This window comes from Phocoena phocoena, chromosome 1, assembly GCF_963924675.1.
Source record: "Phocoena phocoena chromosome 1, mPhoPho1.1, whole genome shotgun sequence".
NCBI lineage: Eukaryota > Metazoa > Chordata > Mammalia > Artiodactyla > Phocoenidae > Phocoena > Phocoena phocoena.
Window position 1 is genome coordinate 12,153,766 of NC_089219.1, and position 22,827 is coordinate 12,176,592.

At 38.7% G+C, this 22,827-nt stretch overlaps 1 protein-coding gene across 1 annotated transcript in view; it reads left to right on the top strand.

Moving 5' to 3' along the window:
• The window catches only part of SPEN (spen family transcriptional repressor), an 81,326-nt gene that overhangs the window by 25,950 nt on the left and 32,549 nt on the right, over positions 1-22,827 (top strand). Inside the window, exon 3 of the mRNA XM_065893708.1 lies at positions 1,832-2,308. Coding sequence (XP_065749780.1) covers positions 1,832-2,308 — 477 coding nt within the window. The remainder of the gene's footprint in view (positions 1-1,831; positions 2,309-22,827) is intronic.

The following is a 22,827-nucleotide window of genomic DNA, read 5'->3' on the forward strand; positions in this document are numbered from 1 at the left end:
CCTGTGTATATTAGCCCCTCTTCTAACCCAAGTCAAACTTTCTTTTTTTCCCACTAACTCTAGAATCATTTAGTACTAATAGATGAATCAAAGAATAGCTATTAGATTTCAGCTCTGCTAGCTCTTGTGCCTGCCTTCTATATCTTCCTAATGGTTAAGAACTTTGCATATTTATAAAATATCAGCTGTAGCAGTAATTCTCCTAGAACTATTGCCTGTTGCTTCTGTTATATCATTAATAACAGCTCTTACTGATTAACATTTGATAGGGTACTAATGGAATTATTTATGAAATTTTCTCTTGTCTCAAAGGAACACCTCTTGTTTGTTAGAAGTTGAAATATCTATTCAAATTCCAGAAATAGTGAATAAAAAAGGAGAAAGTCATTTAATATATTTAAGTAGGAAAGATAATACTGAATTTTTGCCATGCCAGTTGCTTTTAATAATAGCAGTAAAAAGAAAAAACAGCCTAGGAGAAGGTATGGTTGCTAAGTGAAATGGTGGGTGAAAATGAAGGTTAGTGGAGAGATTTGGAATCTAAGCACGTATTGGGGACATAGTATTAGTTGTAAGATTTTGCCACATATTCTTTATTGGAGAGATTCTAATTCTTCTATGTCTTTCATAATTCCTTAATCACTTTTGATAGAAGATAGACCCAAAGGTAAGGTTGAGAAGAGACTCAACCTCATGTTTGAGATTCAAGTGAAATTGTCTTTTAGGAACTCTCTTAAGTAGAGAACTTAAGATTTCTTTGTAGGATTGGAATCGGTTTTTAATATTAATACGTAATTGCATGTGTGTAATTGTACATGCAACAGTTTTTGTACTCTTCGATTGACAAGTATTCATGCCCTACAGGAAAATTTTTTAAAGTTAAACCATTGCTGATAGCAGTCTTTAGCGTATCTTAACGGTTTCCCAAGTTGACTTATTTCATCAGAGGCAATTTGAATATAGCTGAACCCTAAGAGAATGTATTTCCTGTAACCATTAAGTAATACATTAACACATTGAATCATGGAATAGGCATTTTAAAAATTATGTGGAATTTGATAGCACAGAAAATAAAATAACCATTATTCTTTAATTAGTTAAGTTCATCATAGACTAGCATGTGGCAGCCCAATATTTTTATATCCCAAGTGGTTTTTTGGTTTGATTTTCTTTTTAAAATTCCATTTTTATTATTAAATGTGATTGTTTGGGAACAACAATTTACATAATTTAGTAATTTTTATAATTACCCAAGAAGTTGAAAGTTAATAAGAAAAAGTTACACTTAACATTTTTTTCTGTACTTCTTTGAAAATGCCCTCCTATTTCTGGGACATGGGCATGCATTGCAATGGGGCTTTCATGTCTGTGTGAGAAATCGATCATGGAAATTTTGCCTGAAATACACTTGCAAAGTAAATAAAGTTTGGTATATATTTTAATCAGATGAAAGTATAGAAAACTTTCATATTAAAATGAAAGTCTCTACTTGTTCCATTAAATTTAAAATAAAAAGGAGATGGCATATGTATATTTCTGTTTACAAGCCAGAAAATCCCTAATAAAAAGAACAACTGACTTGCAGAACACTAGTCATGAAAGTCCAATATACAGTTACAACAGGGATTTCTCAGCTGTGAAAATAAGTTTTAGAGTCAAGTAAAATGTTAAGCTTATTAGTGTTTGCTTACTAAGTAGGTTAATGCTGTTTAGAAAATGACCAGTTGCAAAGACAAAGACAATGCTCAAGTGAATGTTTGCATGACTTGCTTTTAGTTTTGCTTTCCCCTTTCTGATTGATTAAATATTTTTCCCCCCCTCCTAAATGCAGGGCTTCAGATAACAGGGAGCGTGCTTATGAACATAGTGCCTATGGACACCATGAACGGGGGACGGGAGGATTTGATCGGACGAGACATTACGATCAGGATTACTATAGAGATCCTCGCGAGCGGACTTTACAACATGGGCTCTATTATACTTCTCGGAGTCGAAGTCCAAACCGTTTTGATGCTCATGATCCCCGATACGAACCTAGGGCTCGGGAGCAGTTTACACTGCCCAGTGTGGTACACAGGGATATCTACAGGGATGATATTACCCGGGAGGTACGAGGCAGAAGGCCAGAGCGGAATTACCAGCACAGCAGGAGTCGCTCACCACATTCATCCCAGTCTAGAAATCAGTCTCCTCAGAGGCTGGCTAGCCAAGCGTCTAGACCCGCAAGGTCCCCTAGCGGCAGCGGCTCTAGGAGTAGATCCTCCAGTAGTGATTCAATCAGCAGCAGCAGTAGTACCAGCAGTGACAGGTAGGTTAACAGCCTTTTGTTGTAACAGATGAGCTGTTGAATAAATTGTTACAAATTTGCTACTTTCAGTGGTACTGATTTTTAGTATAGTAATATTTTAAAAAGAAAGTAATCTTGGATCATGTGTATAATGAATGAAGAAACTTTGATTAGCATTGTGGCCATTGAATTAACCATTCTCCCAAGTACTTAAAGCTAAATGATGATTTGCAAATACTGTTTCATTCTCCAGTTGCTCAACATTAAAATTGCCAAAAAGGAAGAAAAGTAGTAACGTTAGTTGAATGAAACAAATCTTGTGCCACGTAATGAACTTTTAAAAGTTCTTAATTTCTTAGGTATATAATACTATTTCTATTATTTGGTTGAAAATTTGTAAAAGCGCTGTTTGGGTAAAGATGTATTGGTGAAATATATTGTTGACACACTTATTATCAATGTATAAATTAACTTATGTATATTTTAACTAATTTTAACATCAAGCTGGTAGTCAATTTATAAGCTCAAGTAGGAAAGCTTTCTTTAAATTCAGGTTGTAACTTTGCTGTTCACTAAGGCTGAGTAAGCTCATTTCATTAGTTGGGAATTTTTTTTACAAAGGAGTTTTATTCCAAAGATGAAAATAATAAATTGAAAATAATCTTAACAATAAACAGCTTAGAAGTTAGGTATATGGGTTTTGAAAAATAATAGATCAAGGTAGACAGTATACTACTTTTACAATCTTTGGACAAGTTACTTAAGCTCTCTAGGACTCAGCTTTCTCATCTTTTATAAGAACCATGCTTCATAAAGTTATTTTGAATATTAAAATGAAAAAATATGTAAAGTGCTTAGCTTGATACCCATATATGTTAAATAAATACAACCTTTAATAACTGCTAGCTATAATTATTACTGCTATTCAGTACTTCACATGTTGATAGTCTTTTGAGTATTTCCCATTTCTAGTGATTGTTATTCAATCTGTTAATCTCAGATATTCTAGTTTTAAATTTAGGTGGTGTGTATATTATTTATTTATTATTTTTTGTCTGCGTCGGGTCATAGTTTCGGCACGTGGGATCTTTCGTCGCAGCGTGCTGGCTTCGCTCTAGTTGTGTTGCGAGGACTCCAGAGTGCGCAGGCTCAGTAGCTGGGGCGTGTGAGGGCTTAGTTGCCCCGAGGCATGTGGGATCCTAGTTCCCCGACCAGGGATCCAACCATCATCCCCTGCATTGCAAGGCCAATTCTTAACCACTGGATCACCAGGGAAGTCCCAGGTGGTGTGTGTTTTAAATTTGCAAGATACAGATTCTTCAACCTGATTAAAAATGCCCAGATTATTTTTCCTTTAGTATTGCCTGTTTAGAATTAATTTAAGAAAAGTAAATGATCATGGAATTGATAAATGGCTCCTTTTAGGCCTCCTAAATTTTCAAATTCAAAATAATAAATGGAAACATTTTATACCTCTGTCTATCTAGATATAATTCAAACATTCTAGAAGATGTAGCATATTATAATGAAACAAGCACTTAGTTTAGGAATTCAGGAGAGTTAGTTTCTGGCTTCGGCTTTGCAGCTCTGTGACATGGGTAAAACTTTTGATTTCATTTGGTATATTATTGAGTTAAATGATTGACAGTATTCATTTGAATTCTATAAACTGATTATAAAATCTTGTCATGATTCACTTTCTCCTACATAGAATTGTCTAAGATACTCAAGTTTTTAGTCATTTTCCCCAAACCTACCTCATTAAAGGAATGGCACTGCATTCCACTGGATCAAACCTTTTTGAGAAGTCAACCAATTGTGGCAGTGTAGAAGTTAGAGGTGAAACATAATTCACGGCTTTCAGGATGGCATTGTACTTTGGTGGGAGTTACAGTGGTTTGAGATCTGGCCCTTGGCATTGTGGGCTCAGAAGCTTGAACCCAGAGGTGATTTGATGAATTTGATGGAGATAATTCCCTATTTACATAATCAAAAGAAACAGTTATATGCTTCTGAATATTTACATTTAGAAAGATAACTGCCACAAAGGCAGGATGAGCTTGGAAAATCTACATGGGGACTAAATTACAACCATAGAGGATATTTTCTCTTCTGTCAGCTGCCTGATCCATACTTAGGGCTGGCAGTTTTTATGATTTAGGGCTGTGAAGGATATGTATTCTTCTCTTCAACAAGAAGAGACGAATTTTAGGCTAGACAGGGAACATTGTGAGCAGAAGGAACAACTTGAAGAGATACGAGTGGGTGGAAGAATGTTTTGAGAACAGCAAATAATTTAGTATGACTTAACCACGCTAATGTTTTTGGGTTTTTTTCTTTATGCAGAGATGAGCCTTTGAAGGATTGAGAAGGGAAATATCTTGTTGAAATCTGCTTTAGGAAGGCATCTGGGGACTTAGAATAGGAAAGACAGAGATTCCAGTTAGGAGACTCTTTCAGTATTTCGGAGAAGACAAACTTGGACTATGAGAGTGCCTAACTTGGGAAAAGCGGAAGGGACATTGTGTTAAGAATCAGATTATGTTGATTTATGAAAAACAGCATCAACTTTTTTTGAAGATATGACCAAATGATGAGCCTTTTGGTGTCATCCTGTAAGAACAGGGTCAGGTCTTCCTTTGTGCACATTGCAGAGACAACCAAGTGTTTTTATTGCCCTTCTCTGAGTACATGTTCAAATAGTTGAAATACTTAGATACAATTCTTAGCCAATAGGAAGGTAAAAGCAAAATTGATGTAAATAGTTAAAAGATTTGTTCATTATATTGTGATTGAAGCAAGTACAGAGAAATAAAATTCTTTGGTGTTCAGAGTATATCCATTATCCCTGGGTTCATCCCCCCTTTTATCAGATGTCCTCTTTTCCTCTATAATTATATTGATTTTAGAATGTAATATTTTGAGGTGTTATGTCAACTCAGAATGTTTAATGCCCTTTGGAAGAACTAAGTTCTTTTTTGTAATCTTTAAAACTTGATTGTGAAATGGTGACATTCCAAGTCCTTAAAAAAGTTTAAAAGCAACATGTAATAGTAGACAAAATATAGCTTGTTTTATCTATAAAAACAAGTTTCTATTCTGTCTGTATGACTGGGAAATTAATCATCCTCCATCCCCCTTAATTGTTACAGCTTTGGTGAACAGATTCCTAGCAGTGCATTTCAAATGACTAAATGTGGGATTGATGAGAGTCTAGTTGTGAAGTCCTTATAAATGATACACTTAATGTTTCTGCCAAACTATTCACAGTATTTAGCTGGTGAGAAGTTTGGGGGAGGAGGGGGCCTTAATGTTACACACTTTCCTGTGTGCAGCCCTTTGCTGCTGTATGTCTGTTTTCTTTCTCTGCCTTGGTCATTTAGGGAGTCCCTTTGCTTTTCAACATAAAAATTTAAATACATAAATTCCACAGAAGCATTTATTTTAAGTCCTTGATTGAAGTTGAACGTATTTTATTTCTGTAGTTCCCTATCAGTTCTTTTTGTCTATCATGTTGTTAAGAACTTGTTTTAATTCAGGCTACAGGAGTTGAAGAATTTATTGAAATTAAATTAGCTCATAATATCCTTTCCTACTATCTTAAAGTAATTTTAATTGAGATTTGTTTCTCCGTTGTTTACTTTTTTTTTTTTTTTTTTTTTTGCGGTACGTGGGCCTCTCACTGTTGTGGCCTCTCCCGTTGAGGAGCACAGGCTCGGGACGCGCAGGCTCAGCGGCCATGGCTCACAGGCCCAGCCGCTCCGCGGCATGTGGGATCTTCCTGGACCAGGGCACGAACCTGCATCCCCTGCATCGGCAGGCGGACTCTCAACCACTGTGCCACCAGGGAAGCCCTCCATTGTTTACTTTGATCACAGCCAAAGATGATTAGGCTGGCTCAGGGTCCCTGAACCTTTTTTTTTTCCGGCTGTGCTGTGCAGCTTGTGGTGGGATCTTAGTTCCCTGACCAGGTATTGAACGCAGACCCTCAGCAGTGAGAGTGCGGAGTCCTAACCACTGGACTGCCACGGGATTCCCTTTTTAAATTTTATTATTATTATTTTTTTGGTCCCTGAATTTAGATGCAGGGGGAAAAATTACATCTTTTCACTAACCTGAAAGTGAATTAAGCATTGCCCCCCATTATATGAAAGTAGCCAACAAAAAACCAGTAGATTAGCAGTATGACTGACTTAGTTCTCAGTGTAAATTCACAGGTAATTTATGATTATTATAGTTGCAGAGATCTCAAAATTGGGCTTATATTAATCATGACTGGGAAATAGTTATTAAACTCAGTGTTAGGTATTATTTAATGTTAATAAAGACATTACTATATCACAAAAACTTAAAACATTTAATAACTGTGTCAGTATAATTTGTTTCCATTTAATTCCTATTTATTTTATTTTGTGCATTTAGAAACATTATTCTGAAAAGGAGTCCATAGACTTCACCAGATTGCTGAAAAGGGGTCCTGGCTCCTTTGGAGCTGCAGTTAGCCCTTGATTCTATATCCTGTAAAGGTTTACAGAATGAATGAGGGGAAATGGATGAAAAAGTAATGGGAGGGAGTTGTGATTTGGATAATCCAAAACCTTTTCTTATTTTATCCCTTCCCCCTCAGTAGATTACTTCCCTAAATCTTCTTTCAGTTTAGATAAAGTTAACTTTTTTTTGGAGGGGGGTGCCCTGCTGTGAGTCATGTGGCATCTTAGCTCCCCGACCAGGGATCGAACCTGCGCCCACTACATTGGAAGTGCAGAGTCTTAACCACTGGATCGTCTGGGAAGTCCTAAAGTTAACTTTTGAGTTTATATTCAGCCATCTATTTGTTTAACATATATTGCTTATTTTTTGCACCAAATTTATGAAATAAAATAGCTGGTTGTATGGAGTCCTAAAAATAGAGCCAGTTTGGATTAAACATTGGCTGTGGCTAATCCAAAACAAAATCTACATATGTCTAATTAAGAGTTAACATGTAATTAAATTAACCTGGGTGTCTATGGCTAGGTGCATCTTTACAGTTTTATCAAAGGCAACCCCATCTTCTGCCCCCTTAAAAATTTTGGAGGTGTCTTGTCAGCCTTTTTCTTTTTGTTCCTCTGAATCCTTTTGGTTTGTCTAAAGAAGAATATGTCAAGTAACTACAGACTTTCATTCTTTCTAATCACAGAAATAGGCATTTAGTTGGGAACGCTTAAAATAAATGTAGTAGGAGTAAGCACAGAAAAACTACATGAAAATAACTGTAGTGGGTGACATCTCATTGTCTCTTGTCTCTGTGGCTTTCAGGAAGCCCTGTGGCCTTAAATTGTGCTTAGTTTACCTGTTTGAAAAAATCAGAATTTTAGAGCAAGCTTTCTTCTTAAGTAGATTTTAAGAATTGAAATAAGTTGATTTAAAAACTGTATGTAGGGAGTTCCCTGGTGGTCCAGTGGTTAGGACTCCATGCTTTCACTGCCCAGGGCCTGGGTTCATAAGTTGGACTACATAAGGAAGAAGCTTGGAGACAGGAAGTGGGAGAAAAAGACACACATACAGTATCAGTTCCAGGACAGGAAAACTAGCATGTGAAATAGTCTTTGTGGTGTTTGTTTAATGTAGTAAGAAAAGCCTATAGACCTGCAGGCAATCAGACTTTTCAACTCTGATGCCGTATTAAGATAATGGCATGCTTTATGCCCATCTCTTGTCCAGTATATTAGCTTTGCATTAGAATAATTATTTTTTATTGAAAGGGAAATGAAAAGTATTTCTTACTGCTGGTATTATTTGTAGAACTTGTTTGTATATTTCTTTTATATGTTTTGAGTAAAATATATCAGGGCTTCCCTGGTGGCGCAGTGGTTGAGGGACTGCCTGCCGATGCAGGGGACACGGGTTTGTGCCCCGGTCCGGGAAGACCCCACATGTCGCGGAGCGGTTAGGCCCGTGAGCCATGGCCGCTAAGCCTGCGTGTCCGGAGCCTGTGCTCCGCAGCGGGAGAGGCCACAACAGTGAGAGGCCCGCGCACTGCAAAAATAAATAAATAAATTAAATATATCAAAAGTTGTCTATAACCGTATTAATTTTTTTCTGTTAGACAGTATAAGAATATTTTACCTGAATTATAGTTAAATAGTAATTAGAATATTGACCAAATTCTGGATTTTTACAACAGTTAAAAGTTAAAAGGGAATGTGACCCTTTTAACTAAATAAGGATTAACACGACGACAATCCCATATCTTTGTTTTTTCAACAAAGACCAATTCTACTAATCATTTTGTGAATGATCTAGACATTTTATTTTTATTTATTTTTGGCTGCATTGGGTCTTTGTTGCTGCGGGCAGGCTTTCTCTAGTTGCGGTGAGCGGGGGCTGCTCTTCATTGTGGTGCACAGCCTCTCATTGCGGTGCGCAGCCTCTCATTGCGGTGGCTTCTCTTGTTGCAGAGCACGGGCTCTAGGGTGTGCGGGTTTCAGTAGTTGTGGCATGTGGGCTCAGTAGTTGTGCACGGGTTTAGTTGCTCCGCGGCATGTGAGATCTTCCCCGACCAGGGATCGAACCCGTGTCCCCTGCATTGGCAGGAGGATTCTTTTTTTTTTTTAGGAGGATTCTTAACCACTGCGCCACCAGGGAAGTCCTGATCTAGATGTTTTAGATTTCTTAGAGGGGGAATTTTATTCAAATGTCCTTTTGTCTGATTTCATGAGGAAGTTTTGCAGTTCATTTAGTTTATGAGAGAGAACTTCCTTTCAAATTCATATAGAAAAATATTCAAAATTGCTGTCATTCTGAAGCTTTGTGGAAGAACATGGATGAAGCTGAAAATGTAGTTTCCGGTGGTTATTGGATATGGTTGCAATGCATGTATCAGAGTGATAGTGACAGTGTACTTTCCATTTCTCTTAAAGTCTGCCTATTTAGAATGTTGATTGGGGGAAGGAATGCTCATTTTATTACCTGGCTATATAATTTGTTATGATATATATTACGTGCTAGAACCTGTCTGATATGGCACCAGTTTTAACAAATACATATATGAAGTAAGAGTCAGTTTCTTAAAGTTGTTAAAGGAATTAATAATTAGTGGGTTTTTTGGTGATCATTGCAGTGCTTACTCATAAAAACACATTTGTCTGAAGTTTTATCATCAAAGGTGATCTTATCTATAATAATGAATAGTAGACAGATAATTTCTGTTTAGCCGTGTGTGCTTTGAAGAGAAATACACCCCCCATATATATTAATGTACACATAAATTTTTATTTATTTATTTGGCTGCACCGCACGGCATGTGGGATCTTAGCTCCCCGACCGGGGATCGAACTCGCGTCCCCTGCATTGGAAGCGCGAGTCTTAACCACTTGACCTCCAGGGAAGTCCCTATTTTTATTTTATTGGTAGTATTCTTTTCCATTCTCATCAGTGGCAGGCAAAATGAAGAGCCCATATTTTGGAAGCAACATTCCTTTGTAGGCTACTGTATAGTTTGTTACTGGGCAGTAAGCTACACACTTCTGCCTTTTGGGGTCATGTTAGCCAGCCAAGCCTTTTTTTGTGCTAAATATGGAAAATGGAAGTGTTTGCTTTCTAATTGCTCTGGTGGGCTTAACTTTCATTATGGAGATTTATAAATCAGACTAGTTCCTTTCTGTTTTTCCTTTTTTGTCAAGTACAGCATTTCAGTAAGGCTTTTGAGAGGTGTAGTTGTTGCCAGTTTTAGCGTTCTGTGCGGAATGGGCAGTTGGCTTCGGAAACAAGTGCGGGACTGACCCATATTTGCTGTACTGAGAACCTTGCTTTCATTTCGAGCCTCTGCTGCTAGGGAAGTGAGAATGAGGTAGGCTTAGATCTGAGAATACATGAGGAGAGTTCATTGTGCGCCGCCTGAGCAGCCAGTGCCTCTGAATATGGTGGGGAAAGCTAGGAACTGCTTGTTTGTGACTGAAACCAGACTAAACTGGAATCATCCAGTTTGAGTTGGCTGCTTGCCACCTCCCAGAGGCTTCCTTATTTTGCCAGAGTTTTTGCCTGGCCCTCAGCCCAGGGAGCGGGGCTTGCGCACTGTGACTGGCTGCTTAGGGGAGTAGAGGCTGTGAAGTGGGTGCCAGTTAACCTGGGTTTGTTCATGGGAAGGAGGCACTTCAAATAAAGGATTGAGGAGCCGAAGGCTGGAAGCTGTTGTGAATGCTACTATTTTCAATGCATCTTTCCCTTATTACTCCCTTGCTTTAACTGTAGCTTTCTGTCTTATGCCCCTTAGAAACTAAGGTTTGAAAAACAGCTTCTGTCATGCTGCTTCTTGGGTACATCACAGCATGGTCTGCGTTTAGTATTAAAGAATTTATTACCAAAAAATTAATTAATTACCAAAGTTCCCCAGGAACTTGCTTTTACTTGTTAGTCTGTTTGCAGTAAAGAACTCTCTCCCATGCCCCTTTTCATTCTTTCCGCTGGGGTTGTGCTGGAGTTTATTTTGGTTTGATTGATTGTTAGGTGGAAGGAATGAAAATAGGTTTCTGGGGTAAACTTGTGACTTGGTATCTTGTGAGTTTTAATTTAACCTTGAAGTAAATTTTTAAAATGTTGCCTTAAAAATTAGCAAAAAGTAATTCACATTAAAGTCCTAAACAGCAAACTTTAAAATTAAAAATGCTATGCTAGATTGTATTTGATTTAGAAGCAAACTCTTTAAAAAAATGCCTAAATTGGCATATTTTTAGTGTCATGACTGCTTTGTGCATAGCCTCTCTGTCAGCTTTCCTCTTTGACGAGGGAGTTAAACGTGGCCTAATTCCTGATCAGAGAACACTCAGAAGTCACTAAGAAATATTAAAGCCACAAATAAAGGGGTACATTTATTTTTGTCTTTATCAGCGCCAGGGCTATATAGAAAATGTAAGTTCCTATAACCTTGCTTATGTTTTAAACTTTTGGAATGACATTGAAACCTCTGTTAGTCTTTTTTACTTACAGTGAAAGTTTGCTCAGAGCAGTTTCAGAGACCTTGTTGTTCTCTTTTATCCTTTTTGGGTTGTTTTCACTTGGAGGCCTTCTATGGTCATTCTCAGAAGTCATGGTATAATTTTACCCTGCCCTGAACAAAGGGATCATCCATGCACAGAACTAAAGGAAAATGTGGTGTTCTCATTTTAAAATAAACATTAGCATTTTCTGAAGCTCAGAATTAGCCAAGATTTCATTACCCACACCCTCTCCTTAATTTTTTTAAAAAAATCTGTGTCTTAGACTACAACCTAAGTGCTTGTATTTATCTATAAAGGGTAGGTGGTTTTTTTTTGTTGTTTTTTTTTTGTTTTTTTGCAGTACGTGGGCCTCTCACTGCCATGGCCTCTCCCGTTGCAGAGCACAGGCTCCAGATGCGTGGCCTCAGCGGCCATGGCTCACGGGCCCAGCTGCTCCGCGGCATGTGGGATCCTCCCAGACCAGGGCATGAACCCGTGTCCCCCGCATCAGCAGGCGGACTCCCAACCACTGCACCACCAGGGAAGCCCTTAAGGGTAGTTTTGTGATTGCTTCTCCTATGAGAAAATGGAAAGAGCACCCTCTGATAATTTATTTACTTAAATTATTAGTCATTACTTAATCTAAATGCTGTTAGGGTTTCCTGCTGCTACAAATTGTATAAAGTCATTTCTGTGGAACATCTTCCTAAAAGTGTACTTTGTAGGATGAATGAACTTCCTCTTTCCAGGTAGACAAGATAGTGAAATATATTTTAAAATTAACTTTGCAAAACAGAGTTGGTTTTTCCTAAGAATCTGAGTTACACTCTTTTTAATTTAATTAATTTATTTATTAATATTTATTTATTTGGCTGCGTTGGGTCTTAGTTGCGGCACATGGGATCTTTCATTGCAGCTTGTGGGCTTCTCTCTAGTTGTGATGCATGGGCTCCAGAGTGCACGGGCTCAGTAGTTGTGGCATGAGGGCTCTCTAGTTGTGGCACATGGGCTCAGTAGTTGTGGCACCTGAGCTTAGTTGCGGTATGTGGGATCTTATTTCCCCAACCAGGGATCGAACCTGGGCCCCCTGCATTGGGAGCTTGGAATCCTAACCACTGGACCACCAGGGAAGTTCCTAACATGGTCTCTTATTTAAGGCTGATATGCTTGTTTATTGGGGAGCTTTCTGGTTCTAGAACTAGGTTGTCCAGTACTGTATCCACTAGCCACATGTGGCTGTTGAGCGCTTAAAATTTGGCTAGTCTGTGCACCAATACTGATCCACACTATAACATGGATGAACCTCAAAAAAATGCTTAGTGAAAGAAGATGGTACGAATCATATGATTCTCTTTATGTAAAATGTCCAGAATAGGTAATTACAGAGACAGAAAGTAGATTAGTGGTTACCAAGGCTGAGGATGGAAGAGAATGGAGAGTGCTGCTAATAGGTATGAGGTTTCCTTCTGGGGCAATGCAGATGTACCAAAGTTACATTATGGTGATGATTGCATAATTCCATAAATATACTAAAAACTATTATATACTTTTATTTATTTTTTGCTGTACGCGGGCCTCTCACTGTTGTGGCCTCTCCCGTTGTGGAGCACAGGCTCCGGACGCGCAGCCTCAGCGGCCATGGCTCACGGGCCCAGCCACTCTGCGGCATGTGGGATCTTCCCAGACCAGGGCACGAACCCGCGTCCCCTGCATCGGCAGGCGGACTCTCAACCACTGCACCACCAGGGTATCCCCTTTTTTATTTATTTTTTTATATTTTTAAAAATTTTATTTATTTTTGGCTGCGTCAGGTCTTTGTTGCTGTGCGCGGGCTTTCTCTAGTTGCAGCGAGCAGGGGCTACTCTTCATTGTGGTGCGTGGGCTTCTCATTGTGGTGGCTCTTGTTGCGGAGCATGGGCTCTAGGCACATGGGCTTCAGTAGTTGTGGCACGCGGGCTCAGTAGTTGTGGCTCACAGGCTCTAGAGTGCGTGGGCTTCAGTAGTTGTGGCACTTGGGCTTAGTTGCTCCGCGGTGTTTGGGATCTTCCTGGGCCAGGGATTGAACCTCTGTGCCCTACATTGGCAGGATTCTTAACCACTGTGCCACCAGGGAAGCCCCAGTAGAACTATTTTTAAAAATACAGAATTTTGATGATATAGCACACAAAAAAAAGTATTACTGGTTTTTATGTTGACCGCATGTTGAGATAATATTTCAAGTATATTACATTAAATAAAATACGTTATTAAATTTCACCTGTTCTTACTTTTTACATTTTATTTATTTTGGCTGTGCCGGATCTTAGTGCAGCACTTGCGATCTTCGTTGCGGCATGTTTAGTTGTGGCATGCGGACCTCTTAGTTGAGGCATGTGGACCTCTTAGTTGCGGCATGTATGTTGGATCTAGTTCCCTGACCAGGGATTGAACCCTGGCCCCTGCATTGGGAATGCAGATTCTCACCCACTGGACCACCAGTGGGTAAAAGTCCCTTACTTTTTAAAGTGTGGCTATTTAAAAATTTTTAATTACATTTTTGACTTCTATTAAATTTCTGTTGGACAGCACAGAATAGAAATGAGCTCTGTCAAGATAGAATGTCATGGAGTAATTTGTGTGTCCATTTACTGCTTTTCATTTTGTTTACAAGAATAGAGTCCACTATTTTATTCTCAACACCCTTCTACTCTTTTGAAATTATGGATTAATGGAAAAAGCTCTTGGGACGTATAAGCTTAAAATATATATTGAACTATTTTGCAGATTCTGTCTTTAACAAATTTAGGGTTGGTCAGGCTAAAATAGTAAAATGCATGTTGATTTCCAGGGTGGCCAAGGGAATGTCTCAGCTGTTGAAAAACTTTAATATTTAAGTCCCCAAATAAATTAGTTTAACCCTCCAAGAAGAAAATTAAGTCATCTTAACCAGAGTAATTTTTTTTAATTAAAAAAAAAAAAAACCACACACACAACCCCTTAATCTGAAGCTAATTTTGAAGCGATGGCTAATACTTTTGATAGAGGTTTAAAATGTGTCTATTAACAGGCATGGAGTTCTGGTGTTGGAATTAGAATAAGACACACATTTTATAGATGCTCGTCTTGCTTCTAGATACGATTTATGTAACCACACCTGGGGAGTTCCATGGTTCTTTGAATGTTATTTTTGATTGTGTGGGGAGGGGCACAGTAGCTTCCTGAATGTGCTGTGTCATGGTGGTTGGAGCCATTTGGAGTGTAGCTTTGTGTTTGTTTCCACTGATAGAAACTGCAGAGGAGTTGTTTAAGTAGAAGGACTTCAGGTTGGAGTTTCTTAGTGAGTAATTTGAAGTCATTTATAAATAATTAAACAAGTGCATCAAACAGTGGGTGGCTTTAGGCTTCCTGGTGGGGAGTTAGGTGCCCTTCTATCCTCTTGAGTATGGAGCTGCCTTAACAAAGAGTTCAGAAGTGGGAAATAGCAAACTTTTTTATTCTGGATAGTAAGGAGATGTAATTAGCACCAAAGTTAAATTGGAAAAAGGCAAAACCCAAAGTTCAAATTTACTTGCAGGTTTGGTAAAGGCTATGGCATTTGTACGTAACCATTTGGAACTTAACAACAACAAAACGGTTTCACATGATCTGTATGCTTTCTTGGTTTATGCCTTTTAAACCATTTAGTTGTTCATATAAGAAATATATCTAGTTTTTATACTGCATGTGGTTAAGGAAGTAAGAAATCCCGCTGTTACAATTAACAGTTTAGATTTCTCCTGAGTTTGTCCCTTGAGTGAGGCATCCATCCCGTGGATGTTCTAAGGGCTTTGCTGCCATACAGAAAGATTTCTTGTTCCTTAGGCAGGTGTGTTATATCTGCTTATTACTTCTAGGGCACCTGCATGTTTGATGGTTTTTGCTTTGAGTTACCTGAGTAGCAGGTTTTGTGAGTCTTAAGGGATTGCCAAGAATGTAATGACACTGCAGGCCTAGGCTCTTTGGAATTTAAGACAGAAGTACTCTTGGCCCTAAGGGCTGTGTTTTGGACACAGAATATGTAGAAAAATAATTTTTTCACTGTATCCTCTGTGAATTTTGTACTTAGCAGAATCTGTCTGTAGCAGAAAATGGTCACATATCTGCCCCCAAAAACCTGTTTTAAAAAAAAAAGGTAAGCTGCACTTTGTGACTAGGTCTCTGCTAACCCACCATCTTATAATTCTTAAAGTTAACTAGGGAATTTTTTAGAGTCCCATAAAGCCCACCAGCAAATACGCCACGCGATTCTTAGTGATAGATTTATAAGAGCATAGCCGCTTTCCATTTTTGCTATTGTTATTAGAATACTTAGATTTGAAACCACAAAATTATGCTTTTAATGCCAAAACTTGTAAGCCTTCAATTTTTAAAAAATTGTGGTAAAAATATACATAATGTGAAATTACCATTTTAACTATATATTTTTTAAAAAATTAGGTCTAAGTTTTCGTGTTTTCTTAAATTATTTATTTATTTATTTATTTATTTTTGGCTGCATTGGGTCTTCGTTGCTGTGCGCGGGCTTTCTCTAGTTGTGGCGAGCGGGGGCTACTCTTCATTGCGGTGCATGGGCTTCTCATTGCAGTGGCTTCTCTTGTTGTGGAACACGGGCTATAGGCATGTGGGCTCAGTAGTTGTGGTGCACAGGCTTAGTTGCTCTGCGGCATGTGGGATCCTCCCGGACCAGGGCTCGAACCCATGTGCCCTGCATTGGCAGGTGGATTCTTAACCACTTCACCACCAGGGAAGTCCTGTCTTCCTTTTTAAGACTGAAAAATATTCCTTCAGGCTTTTTTGGGGGTAACCTTTAATTATCCAGCAGTCATCCTATAGATAAACTATTTCCATATTCCTTTTAATTCTACTAAAAATAGTAGTAAGCTTAAAAACATTAACTTGTAGCTGTAATTGCATCCCAAAGAGTTACTTGTGCATAACCACACATAGCATATTTACGCTTAATTTTAAACAGTATTTTCCACCAAAATAAGGTGCTCTTTAAAAACCTGTCTTTAATGATTTTGTTTTTTCCTTCATTTATGTAAACTATTGGACTTTAGAATAGGAAGATAAATAAAACCAATTATTTTAATTACTGTGGTTGAATTTTTCACCACTTTAGTGACCATGAACACTGAACATGTTTAATCTTATCTACCTGTACAATGGAGCCAGTACCTGTCTAAGGTTTAGGCATGCTTGATATTTATAAATGCTCACAGGGGAAGGCCCCTAGAACTCAAGAAAAGTTAATTTTTGAGGTCTAGATTTTCTGTTATACTTAGAAATCCCTAGGAAATAAATTATTTTTTTATATCAGCAATAAAAACTGATTGCAGTGAAAGGAAAAAATACTGCTGGTGGATTATGGCTCTCTTTCTGCTTCTACCTGTTTCTATTAAGAGAAGACTTATACACACACACATACACACACACTTAGGAATATTACTCAGCCATAAAAAAGAATGAAATAATGCCACTTGCAGCAACGTGGATGGACCTAGAGATTACTATACTAAGCAAAGTAAGTCGGAGAGAGAAAGACAAATATCTTACGATATCACTTATGTGTAGCATCTAAAAAGATGATACAAGTGAACTTACAAAACAGAAATAGACTCACAGACATAGAAACAAGCTTATGGCTACCAAAGGGTAAAGGAGGGGGGAGGGATAAATTAGGAGTTTGGGATTAACAGGTACACACTACTATATATAAAATAGATAAACAGTAGGACCTACTGTATAGCACAGGGAACTATATTCAATATCTTGTAGTAACCTATAATGGAAGAGAATCTGAAAAAGAGAATATAAATAACTGAATCACTTTGCTGTACACCTGAATCTAACACAACATTGTAAATCAATTATACTTCAATTAGAAAAAAACAGATAAATGATGGAAAAAACAAGGAGAAAAAAACTTCCTCTGTTGTCAGTTTCACTCTATTAATTTATTTAGTCATAATTTTTTAAATCAGATCTTTTCCCATTAGAAGTCTTTGTGGTTTCTAATGATAGAAGAAGAAATATGTGGACCAAAACAAAATTGAAGTTAAAATATTGGTTCCATAATTTAAAAAATGCATTTTCACTGTTTAATATATTAATACAGTTTTTCTCAATAAGTATCCTAAATACCAAGAATTTAGGCAACTTTTCATTAACTTTGGCTCTAAAGAGTTTAATTTATCATTTATACAGTCGAGTCCTAAAGTGCTTTCCCCGTTTCTTTTGCAGTAGTTGCAGAATCACCAGTTAGAGCTGACTCATTTCTCTGAAATCATTTCAGATAAGCCAGGTTGTGAGACCTTTTGATTCAGCAGAGCCTTATTGACAAAACCCAGCAGGTAGCCTGTTACATTGACTGGTTTGGAATCTCATTTTTTTCTAAGGCGCAAAGAGAAGAACAGTTCATTTTTGTTTTTTTTAAAAAAATAATTTATTCATTTATTTGTTTTTTGGTTGAGCCGGTCTTAGTTGTGGCCTGTGGGCTCCTTAGTTGTGGCACATGGGCTCCTTCATTGCAGCACGTGAACTTTCAGTCCCAGCATGCATGCAGGATCTAGCTCCCTCACCGGGGATTGAACCCGGGCCCCCTGCCTTGGGAGTGCGGAGTTTTATCCACTGCGCCACTAGGGAAGTCCCAAGAAGAACAGTTCATTTTGTACTTTACTTCTTAGGTCATGTTTGTATGTGTGTGTGTGTGTGTGTGTGTGTGAAAATAACATAAAATTTACCTTTTTTTTTTTTTTTTTTTGCGGTACGCGGGCCTCTCACTGTTGTGGCCTCTCCCGTTGCAGAGCACAGGCTCCGGACACGCAGGCTCAGTGGCCATGGCTCACGGGCCCAGCTGCTCTGCAGCATGTGGGATCTTCCTGGACCGGGGCACGAACCCGTGTCCCCTGCATGGGCAGGCGGACTCTCAACCACTGCACCACCAGGGAAGCCCTAAAATTTACCATTTTAACCACTTTTAAGTGTACTGTTCAGTGGTATTAAGTACATTCACCTTGTGGTGTAGCAATCACCACTGTTCATCTCTAGAACCCTTTCATCTTTCCGTTAAACAACTCCCATTCTCCTCTGCCCCAGCCCCAGGCTATGCCACTATTCCTTCTGCCTTTATGAATTTGACTGCTGTAGTTCCCTCAAAAAAGCTGAATCATACAGCATTTGTCCTTTTCTGACTGGCTTATTTCACTTAGCATAATGTCCTCAGGGTTCATAAAAGTTTTAGCGTATGGCCGAATTTTCTTCCTTTTTAAGGCTGAATAATATTGCATTGTATATAGATACCACATTTTGTTTATCCAGTCATCTCTCGCTATATACTTGGGTTGCTTCTACCTTTTGGCTGTTAAACATGCTCTGAATGTGGGTAAACAAATATCTATTCAAGTACCTGCTTTCAGTTCTTTTTGTTATATATCCAGAAGTGGAATTGCTGAATAATTGTGGCAATTGTAAGTTTTTAAGGAACTACCGTACTGTTTTCTATAGTGTTTACACTATTTTACTTTTCCACCAGCAGTGCACAGGGGTTCCAGTTTCTTTACATCCTAGCCAACACTGTTATATTCTGTTTTTTGATAATAGCCATCCTAATGAGTGTGAAATGGTATCTTGCTGGTTTTTGGGGAGGTTTTTTTTGGTTTTTTTTGTGGTACGTGGGCCTCTCACTGTTGTGGCCTCTCCCATCCCGGAGCACAGGCTCCGGACGTGCAGGCCCAGTGGCCATGGCTCACCGGCCCAGCCGCTCCGCGGCATGTGGGATCTTCCCGGACCGGGGCACGAACCCGTGTCCCCTGCATCGGCAGGGGGACTCTCAACCACTGTGCCACCAGGGAAACCCTTGCTGTTGTTTTGATTTGAATTTCCGTAACAGTCATGTTGAGCATCTTTTCATGTGTGCCTTGGCCATTTATGTCTTCTTTGGAGAAATGTCTGTTCAAGTTCAAAGATGCCCATTTTTGCATCTGGTTGGTTGATTGGTTTTTTTGTTTTTGTTTTTGTTTTTTTTTGCTGTTGAGTTATGTTTTCATTCTTAAAGGCAAATTTAAAAATGTCTTAAAGTTATAAGACAAAATACCCCCTTAAGCTCTTTATGCAGAATAGAAGTTTTATTCATTCTCTGACCATGGTACTTGATGAGAAAAAATCTAGTTGTGATACTAAACTACCATCTTAAGTCCCTAGTTTGAGGGTAAACAAAGCTATTGAGCTGAGAAACAATTTTAACATGAATTGGAATAGTACCATTGATGTAAGCCTTACTAGAGTAGGGGTAGCAGTACTATATATTTCACCCATTATTTGTTCAAAATTATAAAATAGTTTTGTCTACAAATACTTTGACCCTGCTATTGACATGGCAAAACACGTACTGTAAAAAGCTATTTGCAGTTTCTCTTTTTGTCACGTTTGCCAGAATCGAGTGACATCAGAACGTTTTGGATCCCAGCTTCTTCTCAGTCTAATCTTTAGAAGTTGACCTTTTTTTTTTTTCCCCCTGTAAGTTTGGACTTATTCAAAGATTTTTATGAAGTGTTATGTTAGTAATAAGGAGGAACAGTGACACTAAGGATCCTGCATTTGAATCGCAGCTTAAAATTAGCATGTTGGATTTTCAGAAGAAGGGAAAGCAGTCAAAGAAGGTCATGTAGGCTGGGGTTTCTCAACCTTGGTACTATTCACTTTAAAAAAATAATAAATTTATTTATTTTTAATTTTATTTAGTTTTGGCTGCGTTGGGTCTTAGTTACTACGCGTGGGCTTTCTCTAGTTGCGGCAGGGGGAGGCTACTCTTCGTTGCAGTGTGCGGGCTTCTCATTGCCATGGCTTCGCTTGTCGCGGAGCATGGGCTCTAGGCACGCGGGCTCAGTAGTTGTGGTGCACAGGCTTAGTTGCTCCATGGCATGTGGGATCTTCCCGGACCAGGGATCAAACCCGTGTCCCCTGCATTGGCAGGCGGATTCTTAACCTCTGTGCCACCAGGGAAGCCCCCACTATTCACTTCTGAGGCCAGATAATTCCTTGTTGTGGGGCTGTCCTGTGCACCATAGGATGTTTAGCAGCATCCCTGGCTTCTACTCACTAAATGGCAGTAAGCTTTACCACCCACCCACAGTTGGACAGCCAAAAATGTCCTTTGGGGCGCAAAATGGCCCCAGTTGGTAGTCACTGATGCAGGTATTCACAATTATAGGATTTATGAATGAAATTGAATAGTGCAAAATCCACACTCTGGACTTTGTTAGATATTTAGAGCATTGTTTTACGTGTGATAATTGTGCTTTTGCTTTCATCCCAGAAAAATGTCTATTTAAAAATAATCATCTTCTACCAAGTTCTAGATGACAGGATCCATGAAGTGTTTTTGCTTTTACAGTTACAGTTAATTGGCTAGAACAGCCATTAACATTAAAGAAGAAAGACATACTTTGCAGTTTCCAACAAAGTAATATTTTCTCAGAAATGTTCATTTCACTCTTAGATACTGAATGTAGTTAATACCTTCATTTTATTGTGCTTGGTGTACTTTCCTAGGCATTAATTTCAGTTGCTTGGATAATTCAAATCAGTAACTTTCTGGAGTCACACATCCATTACATATTGGGCACCATGCTAGGCTCTGTTTACAAAGATGAATCTAGTCTTGGACTTTTAGGAGGCTGGTAAATGAGTAGTTATAATACAGAGTGAAAGGGGTTGAGATAGACATTGTAGTAAAAGAGGCTTAGAAATACACAACTAAGAAATCAATGAATGCTATGGGGCGGGGTGGGAATGTCAAGAACAGCTGCAGAGCAGGAGGTTAACACTGGAGCTAGCTAATCCTCGAAGGCAGGGCAAGCAGGGAGGGACAGAAAGGTGTCTTCAATAGGAATAGGTATGGACAAGAGCTCTCATATTCTTGCTGTATGCTAGGTAGAGTGCTAAGTACTTTACAATCACAAACTCATTAAATTCTCACCATAGCCCCTCACAAGTGATAGGTATTATCACCATTTACATACAAGAAAGTGAAGTATTAGAGAGGAAGTAATTTAACCAAGGACTTATATCTAATCAGAAAAAAAGGGGGGTGCCCATGATTAGAAACTGGTATACTCTTTTTTTGTTTGTTTTGGACACGCTTTGTGGCATGCGGGATCTTAATTCCTCGACCAGGGATGGAACCCATGCCCCCTGCTGTGGAAGTGCAGAGCCCTAACCACTTGGTGGCCATTCCTGGGCCACCAAGGAATTCCCAAAACTGGTATACTCTTATGTGGATAGATCATTAGTGGGTAGGTTAAAGAGTGACAAGGGAATGAGAATAAGCGACTAGAAAATTAGTTGGGGGCCAAGTTGTAAAGGGCCCCCTCTCTCCCTTGTTGGACAGTGTGGAGCTGTCAGAGCTGGAAGGTTTGGAGGTAGATGGAGAGTCATAGAACCCTAGAGTTAGCAGGACCTTTGAAGGTCATGAGGTCTGGTAACCCACTAGGGAAATTAAAGTTTAGAGAGGGAAAATGTGGTACCTTACCAGACTGAACAGTTGAGTATTTCCTTCCTGATTTTCTTATAAAACAAAAAAGACAGAGACTTAATTCAGGTTGTATCAGAAGTGGTAGCGTTGAAAATGGAATTAAGATCACATCAGAATGCCTACTAAGCTAGAGGGGTTTTTGTTTTTAGTTTAAACTTTCTGGGCTCAGGACCCTTTTACATTCTTAAATTATTGAGCTTTTGTTTACTTTGTAATATCTATTGAAATTTGCCATGTTAGAAATTTAAACTTCAATTTGAAAATTTTATTAATTCACCATAGCTTTTTTCTTTCCTTTTAAATTTTAATAGTTTATTTGAGCAAATATCTATTTGAATTGGGCAGCGCCAAACTGGAAATGGTTAGGAGCGCTCCATCAACAGGAGCTGCGGGAAAAGCTTTTATAGAGAAAAGCAAAGCAGAAAAATCAGTTGATGAGTTATAGCTTTAGCGTTTGCCTTATTTGGAAAAGCCTCATTGGCTGTTTGTTACTGGTTGTCCTTAGGCTTGATTTCTTAGCCTTGAGGCAGTTACAGGCTTAGGTTTTAGTTTGCTTATGTAGGGTTGCTAAGGTATTAGAACCACCTCAGTCTAATGGTCTCCTTGTTTAATTAATTTAACACATTCCCCCCTCCTTTTGGCCCTCCTCTCATATCGGAGAGTTTAACCAAAAATTTGGTGATAGTGCCACTCTTGGTCACCATCAGGTTGTTGTTTTTGTCTCGTTGTGAAACTCATAGGTTATGAGTCTGGTTTGTGGAAGAATTGTTTTGCTGTTCATCTCATTGTTTATTTCTCTGCAAGTGCAGTGAGACCATCTGATGTATTGCTGATGGCTACAGACATGAATTTAAGACCCTTGAGAGAACATAGCCCACCAGGGAGATTATAATGATGACGGTCAGTCGGATAATACCAAGAGACTGCATATGCTCCTTAGGGCTCCCTATGAACCAAACAAGTTCTTATCAAATAAAGCAAAGAATGTACCCAAAGGGCCATCAACCTGTTTTAAGTCAAGAGGCTTGTTT